Source organism: Benincasa hispida, chromosome 7, assembly GCF_027475165.1.
Source record: "Benincasa hispida cultivar pf3 chromosome 7, pf3_genome.v1.1, whole genome shotgun sequence".
NCBI lineage: Eukaryota > Viridiplantae > Streptophyta > Magnoliopsida > Cucurbitales > Cucurbitaceae > Benincasa > Benincasa hispida.
The window spans coordinates 51,703,909-51,712,888 of record NC_143484.1 but is presented as its reverse complement, the minus strand read 5'-3'; the positions used below and the strand labels follow the sequence as shown (position 1 = coordinate 51,712,888).

The following is an 8,980-nucleotide window of genomic DNA, read 5'->3' as shown; positions in this document are numbered from 1 at the left end:
TTTAAATTGTGTGATCACGTTCAAAATTTTGTGCAATTATAAAGCATATAACTAATAAAAGAACTTGCCTTAATTGATTTTAAATAATTGTGCAGTTTTATTTTTATTATGCAATTATTAAAAACAACCTTAAGCAGTTACACTATATTTTATTTCAAAAATAAAATAACCAATATTAAAGTATAAATACTGACGTACACAAAATAACCTTTTAGAAAATAATTTTGTTTACTAGCAATCCAAAATGTCATGATTTAATTTTTGTATATATTAAAAGAAGATCAAATGTACGTGTTAAACAAATATTCTTATCTTTATTTATAAAACATGATATCAACATATTACTACTCATCCAATACAAGAAAAGAAAAGGTAGGGAAAAATGCAATCAATATAAACTCATACTTCATAACTCTATGTTAAACAAATCAACACTCTAAAAACATACTTTATAAACTAAAATTAAAATATTGTATACCTCAAATATAGATAATTCAGCTCTAAAAACTATTATATACAACAATACCTCTTAATTTCCCTTGAAATTGTAATTTTGTGTCTAATTTAAAAAAGAGAAAAGACTATATATATATTGGTGATTTGACGGCTAGAAAAGAAAAGAGAGGAAGGTGAGGAAAATGGAATGGAGAGTAGGAAATCAGATTTGTGGCTGATGTAGACAAATGGGATGATTGGACACTGAGCTGCTAAAAGGAAGGAAAATGCAAGCGGAAAGGAGAAGAAAAAGTAAAAATCCACACTTCTTGGCAGGTATGTAATTCCTTCATTTTTATTGATAAAAGATGATCGAGAAATGTCTTTTCCAAGATAAATAAAGAAAATCTACCAACCAAAAATGGGCTTTGTAAACTCATTCCCATTCCCACCTTCTTTTCCCTCCAACCAAACAACCCATAAGTATGGTAAAAGACAGTAGATCAAATTGAAATCTCATATTTTAGAGAAGTACTGAATCTAGTATATAGAAGGATTTAAAGTGTATTCAACTTATTAGTATATATAATATTTTAAACACAAAGCTCTTGACCAAAAAAATTAGGTAATTTAGTTTTCTTTGAAACAACTATAATAGCTTCTCTGTTGCGGGAGAAATTGTGAAAAATAGTATGTTTAGGTTTTTACCTTACAAAACTAGCATCCTTTTTTAAAATTTGTAAAAATAATTTTTCTCGATCCATCTTGAACAAGATTGACCATCAAACATTAATTAAAAAATCATTTTTTTCAACTTATCGATTGTTTTGGACTTTCTCATTACATCTCGCCTGATTACACATCGAGGTTTGCCTTTTTTGTTTTGTAATCTTCCCAAAACTTATACTATTTTCAAATTTTCTCCAAATTTGGTTATGTTTACTAAATATTTTATCAAACTATTATATAATTTTTCAAATCTTGAGCATAATTTATGTTTTCACAATTTTATGAATTTCCAAATTTTCAAATGCGTTTTCCAATTATCAAATTAGATTTTCCAAATTGATTAAACATTTTTAAATTTTGGGAAAGATAAGATTTTCGAAAAATTGGGTAAATTTTAGGATATATATAGAATGTCGGTGTTAATCCTGTCCGAGACTCCATCGAGAAAGCTCAAATATATGAATTTCAGTGTTAATTATGCCTGAGATTTCACCGAGAAAGCTCATAGAATCTCGGTGTTATTTCACTCGAGATTAGCACTGAGATGTACATAATCTCAATGTATAATCTCTTGGTGTATAATCTGGCGGGATGTCTGAGAAAGCCCCAAACAATCGACAAGGTGGAAAAAGTTGATTTTTTAACTAAAATCTTGTGGTCGATCTTGTCCGAGATAAACCGAAAAAAACTATTTTTACGAGTTTTAAAAAAATATACTAGTTTTGTAAAGTAAAAACTTAAACGTGTTATTTCTATCAATTTTTCTTGTTGCGGTTGAATGGGTCAATTGGCCGAACTATAAACCTTGATCAAATTATTATTGAAATGTATGTGCCTACACAATTAAAATGCAGCTAGGCTAGCATGTGTATGTAAGTATTAAATCAGCAATTGCCTATAGAATTAACTTTATCACAATCCTACTTCTTATATTTTTTAGGTTTATTGATGATTCAACCTTCGAACTTAAAGTTTTGTGTTCAGACGTCATGTTTAATTGGAGTGTTCACTGAAACTATGGAAACCAAATCGGAATCAAACTGAAACTGAACCGAAAGCGAATCAATGCAGTTCGGTTCGATTTAGTGTAATTCTAAAATCAAATTATGTGGTTCAATTTGATTTCATGATTGCTTTTGGTTTTTGAATGTTTTCAAATTTTGGTTTGGTTTTTTAAAACAATTGTAAAAATTAGATAACAAAATAAGAAATTTAGAGTTTGAGTAAGTGTTTATAGACCTAGTTTTCAAAACAAAAACCAAATGATTACCAAACGAGATTTTAGTTTCTGGTTTTTTTTAGTTTTTGAAAATTAGGCCTATAAACATCTCTTCACTTTCTAAATTTGTTGCTTCGCAATCTACTTTATATCAATGTCTTAGAAAACTAAGCCAAAAATTAAAAATTAAAAAAAGTATATATATTTTTTTTTTTAACTTGACTAAGAATTCAATCATATACTTAAAAAATGTAAATCATTTAAAAAATTGAGAGAAAATATGTTTAATTTTTAAAAAAATAAAAAACTAAAACAATTATCAACCAGCCTAAATTATTAAAAAGATTTATTGAAATAAATACGTTCCATATAGGAGTAAATCCATTTTTTCCCGTTTATTTATTTATTTTTTTATTTTTAGAATTATGAGTAGAAGGTTTGGTTGTTAAGTAAACAATCCATACGTATTAATTTGAGAAATTTTTTTAGTGGTTTGTCACTTTAAAAAATGGAGAAAAAATATGTTTAATTTTTAAAAATAAAATAATTATCAATCAGCCTAAATCGTTAAAAGAGATTAATTGAAATAAATACATTCCATATAGGAGTAGAATTTTGTTTGTTTTTTTTTTTTTTTTTTTTTTTTTTTTTTTTTTTTTTTTTTTTTGGTTGAGAATTATGAGTAGAAGGTTAAGCAATCCATCCATATTAAAAATATATTTAATTTGGGAAATTTCCTCGGTGGTTTCTTCCACTATACTACTAATCAGCAAACTTTAAAATCGTTGCAAGGAAATGACCAAATCTTGGACGTACAGTTTCTTGGAAAGGAATGGGAAAATTCATGGTTGACATTACCTCTGTTCATGTTCATCTATAAAAAATCAGATCAAATTATATTAAAGCACTAAAATGAATAAATAAATTGGGAAGGGAAGAGGTAGAGTAGCATAGAGATGTATGTGACAAGGCCTCTTTCTCTATACAGAGACACTTCTTCTTCCTCCTCCTCCTCGGCGCTTGAGCCTGAGGGTCCAAATACAGGCGTCTTGGTGATCGAAGACGAAGCTTCGGAATTGAGATGGTTTTTTGGACTGCTTAAGGATACGTCTGTGGCAGTGCCGCCGTTCCCTCAGAACAAGCTACTGGAGCTTCGATATTTGAAACATAGTGCTGCACACAACCGAAGGCACTGGCACCATCTCACTGATTACTTTTACGCATGGCTAATTCCTGTTTTGAATCAGCCTCCCAATTCCAACCAATATTATATCATCAATTCTCGTGGCAAAACTAAAGGGTATTCCATTTCTCCTTTTTGCTTCTTTTCTTTTCTGTAGTTAGCTGCGTAATGTCGAGATTTGATCTAATTTTTTAAGTAATACTTTGGTGCAACTCAGACTATATCTATCTTTATATATCTCCTTCAATTACAAAGAAAATAAGGCCATATAGCAGTTTGTGATTGGATATTTAAGTAAGATGCACAAAGATAGATGCATCTAAGTATTTTTTTTTCCTAACTTTTCGCTATTACTGTTATCTTGAGTCTCAATTTTCCTTTTAGTCCATTAAAATATTATTTTGTTCTCTAGTTGAACTTTAATACAAGTCATTTTACTGTCTTAAAATTAGTTTTGGTTGACTTTTTTAAAAAATAATATATTTATACACAAAAAATTTTGGAAACATATTCACATGGTGTATTTTTATTATTAAATTTATTGTCATATTTAATCAATTTTGATAAAAATTAATTTATCATTTAAGATTTATTAAAACTACATGAACTAAAATTGAACATGAGACTAATATCTGAAGTACAGAGATCATAATGATATTTTTATTATTTCATTTAATCTTAAAATTCATCAATATAGTTAGTTCTTATTCGTGATTATTTTCAAACAAGAAAAAAAGTCTATTTAGTTCAAATAGTTAGTTCTTGTTCTTTGTTGATTGTTTTTTTTTCTAAAAAAAAAGTCTCCATTTAGCACTCTCCGTTTAGATATTGTGAATATTTATCTACGTAGTGTCTTTTATTGCATAAACATTATTATCGTTATTATTTAACCAATTTTGATAAAAAAATAATTTTGAATGACCAAATTTAATAATTTATTGAAAGTATGTATATTACATTTAAAATTTATTGGAAAAAAACAAGGACTGACGTTGGAGAAGAGAGAGAGAAAAAAAAAGGAAAATATAAGAAAGTTTAGAGGTATTTTTAAAGAGATTTATTCAAACCTTTAAAATTCAGTATTATTTTTTAAACAAATTATACAAAATTCAAAAGTATTTTCTATAATGGATGCCCCTATCCAGAAGTACTAGCATTCACGAAATTATGACACATGGGTATTCATATTCATCAAGATCAACCCTAATGAATTGTAGGCTGGCATGTACAAGTTCAAAGGAAGACGACATAATTAGTTGTTGTTGCTTCAACTTTATTGATGATATACAACCACAACTCTTCGACCCAAGAAGTCCTTATCAACAGTTCCAAATTACCAATAAATATACATACTTTGGAAGTCAAGATGGTTTTGTGTCTAAGTCAATGGCTTCCGATGGGGTTCCTCCATATTTCCTAAGACATCAAGGCTGGACAGCTAATACCAAGACTCTTGAAAACTTCGAAGCTTGGCCAGCACTCGGCATCAACCCTACATTACGAGCTCGCCTCCCTAAGCTTGACTCGATCGACCCAGTGGTGGTGGGAAAATGGTATTGCCCTTTTATTTTCATTCGTGAAGGAGAGATTGGTGCTCAGATGAGGGACTCAACGTACTACGAAATGACCCTCCAGCAGAATTGGAAAGAGATATTTAGATGCTATAATAATAATAAAAATAGTACTAATGGTGATGTGTTGGTGGATGTTTGTGTTAAAAGGGAAGCGGTTTTAGTTAGAGAGACGCTGTTAACAACAAAGAGGGTGGTGGTTTCTGATGGGATTATGTGGTTCGGTCCATCATCAGAGGTGGGGCTGAGTATGGCGATTGTGGAGAGGGTTCAATGGGAAGAGGAGAGAGTTGGTTTTGTATGGGGAGAAAGTCATGAGGATCAGGAGATAGAGAGAGTTGTGAGAAGAGAAGTGTTTAAAGGAAAGGGAGTGTGGAAGAGATTTGGGTGTTATGTTTTGGTTGAAAGGTTTGTGCTTAAGAGAATGGATGGAACTTTGGCTCTTACTTGGGAATTCAGACACACTCATCAAATTAGAACCAAATGGGAATGAAAAGAAGGGAAAAACACCTCAAAGATTTTTTATATTTTTATGATGTAATTTTGAATTCTAGAAATGAAATAAATATTGGAGTTGATGCCCTAAATCTCGTAGGGTCTTATAGTTTGTAAACATTGTATGAACAAAATCTTATGTGATTAATAATATATGATATTTTATTCACTTTGTCTATAAAATATATGATGTTTTAGTTACATTAACCACAAACCAATAAACTAACATCCAAGGTTATCGTTGTAACTTAAACATGTATGTGGAGACATACAGGTGGATCATGTTTAAGTGATAATCTAAATGGTCTGTAGTAGATTGATAAGGCTGGGTACTTTATCCTGGTGACACTACGAGTATGACCCACTTTATAGGTGTTATAATTGTTGTAAAGTGCTACAAATGATCTGATCCTGATCATTCATGTATTAGACATGCGAGCAGAGATATTCTATACAAAGAAGTTTGTATAAGACTGGACCATGAAATGTTTAGTCTCGTTATATAACGTCGTTCATAATGAAGACTTACATTTCACCAGGATGACCATCGGTAACATGACCTAAATCCTGAGTGAGTTGTGAACTCCTGCCTAAGAGGGCGATCCTTTGATTTGTATAGGTGAGAGTGGCAAGATCACCGATTCAACAAACCTACCATTTTAGAGATTCGTCTGATTGGAGAGTTGGGAATATAGCTACACAAGATAAAATTCACTCCTTCCCTAAAGCAGGGGTAAGTAGATAAATTGCTCTTAAGGACTGATTCAGGTCTTGAACAATGTGGCACCACACCCCCTCCTGGCCCGAGAGGGGTTTAGTCATAGTAGAATTATGATCTATTATTCATTAGAGGAATCGGTGGTACTTAAGGAGTTAAATATAACAATAGGGGAAAAACGGTAATTTGGCCTAGCTGTACTTACGAGCAATTTGTGAAGGATCATCGTACTATTGATTGATTATATCCAATGGACATAAAAATATATATGTAGTGCGAAGAGTGCAGTTGTCGGTCTTTAGTGGAGTATCCGAAAGTTAACGGATGGTGAATAGTATAATTAAAGAGTTGAATTAATTATTCATGTACCGTTAGAGCTTCATGCTACAGGTTCATAAGGTCCCCTTGGTAGCTCAAAAGGATTTAGTTGAGAATCAGTTTTTGGGTTAATTTGAATTGTTCAAATTAATAAAAGAGGTTTAATTATATATGATATAATTAAATCGTTTCAATTATATATGGTATAATTGTCATGATGTATTTGATACATTATAGTTAGTTGGAGGAAATAAATATTTGAATGAGATTCAAATATATTTTTTATGAATGTGGTTTATAGTTGTTAAATTTAATATAAATATGATTTATATTAAATGCTATAAAATAGAGAGAAGAAACTATAGTTTATATTGTATATGATACAATATTAAAACTATAGGTTATATGTTATATTTGATATAACATATAATTTAATATAAATATAATATGATAAGTTAGTTATCATATTTATTTATATTATATTATTATTTTGAATAATAACTTTCCTCTTTTCTCTCCAACCACCTTAATGACTGGTTATTGTTTTTGTGGCAAGAAGAATAAAAGAAAAGTATTTTTCTTGTTCTTCCTCAACGACTAACATTGTGAATTGTTGTACGATTGAGTTTTTTACAGAAAAGTTCTTTGTGTTCTCTCAATCTCCTTCCTCCACCCAAACCATCTTTCCTAACCAAAATAGTCAAAGTTCACCACTATTGAGTTCTCACCCCGAGAATACTAAAGGCTCATTGTGGTAGTGTCCTCTTTGTTTGGTTCCAGAAAATCTTGAATAAGGTCTTCAAGAGGTTGTTGTGTTCGTGACTGTTCAAGAGATTTACACGAAGAAAAGTTCTTCAAGGGTAATGTATCTTAAACCCTTTATTTCTTATAAAAGCATGTTGTAGTTTACTTTAAATGCATATCTTGTATGTTTACTGTAAATTATGTTTTCAATAATTAATGGAATTTAGACGATCCGCTTTCGCTCAAGGATTTCTTTCAATATGAGTTCTTTCAATTGGTATCAGAGTCAGGTTGTTGGTTTCTGATTCCAAACTCCATTCTTATATTGAATTCGTTTACAATACTGGTGGGTTTTATTATCTGTATTCTATTTATGTGATGAATGGTTGTGGATAATTTGTTGATGGATGTTTCAGGATAAAAATCTCTTTTTATGGTTTTCTGTTTTATTTACAAAGTTGAATTGTAAGGGCCCCTACCTTTTTGGGCAACAAATTGCAATCGAGTCTGTATTGGTTTAAGTTTTGAGTCGCTCGTGAAGCTTCAGAAGAATGGTTGTAGTGTGTTTCGATGGAGAAAACGGAGATTGCCGCATTGTGTAACTAAAGCTAAACGATCGTCTAGATTTTGTTATGCGATCATGTAGAGTTTATTACACAATCGTGTAGCATATGCTAAATGATTGCATAGCTAATGCGACACAATCGTGTAGAGTTTGCTACACGATCGTGTTGTGTTGGCTGCATGATCGCATAGGTGCTTGAAGCTAGACGATCGCATGGTATATGATACTCAACGCAAGCTTGCATGCTAAACGTTCGTGTAGACTATCATGCTCATCGTATGGTCATTAGCTACACAATCGCATAGTATGTGATACTCGATGCACGCTTGCTAATTACACGATCACATAGACTTTCATACTCATCGCATAGTCAAAATCTACGTGATCGCATATAAACGATCGTCTATACTCGACGCCTCGCTGCTCGACGATCAGGAGTTTGCTACACGATTAGCTGCAAGGGTTCTTGGTGGAGCAGTTCAAGACCCAGTTCACTTGTTCCAAACCGATGGATTCAACTTTTTAATAGATTAGCCTTTAATTTCCATTTTAGAGATATTCTACCCCGGTCCATCAACTTTAGTTTAAATATACATGTGATGTATGTTTATTTTATATGCCATAATGTATGTCATATAGCTTTAAAACCCACCATAGATTATGCATTTATTTTCATGCATCATTTTATATTATAAGTGTTATAATATATTGGTATGTATGATTTATATTACATAAAGTATGCTCATGCATCATATAATATAAGAGTTATAGTATATGTATGCATGTATTATCGCATATCCATGCATCATTTATATTATAAATGTTATAATATAAGGAAGAATGGTTGTGTGGATTGTATGCTATAGCATAGTTCATTACTTAATTATATAAATATTATATATTAGTAATGAATGAACATTGCATGAAGCATGACACTACCTTAGGTTAAATTATAATTGTTATAATTAACTTATGTATGTCATTCATGTAATAGTTGGTTTTA

At 30.9% G+C, this 8,980-nt stretch overlaps 1 protein-coding gene across 1 annotated transcript; it reads left to right on the top strand.

Moving 5' to 3' along the window:
• Positions 1–3,194: 3,194 nt before the first annotated feature.
• On the top strand, positions 3,195–5,801 carry LOC120081938 (uncharacterized). The gene is made up of 2 exons (XM_039037122.2): positions 3,195–3,683; positions 4,784–5,801. The coding sequence occupies exons 1-2, from the start codon at positions 3,340–3,342 to the stop codon at positions 5,628–5,630; spliced, it is 1,191 nt and encodes a 396-aa protein (XP_038893050.2). The 5' UTR covers positions 3,195–3,339; the 3' UTR covers positions 5,631–5,801.
• Positions 5,802–8,980: the final 3,179 nt, after the last annotated feature.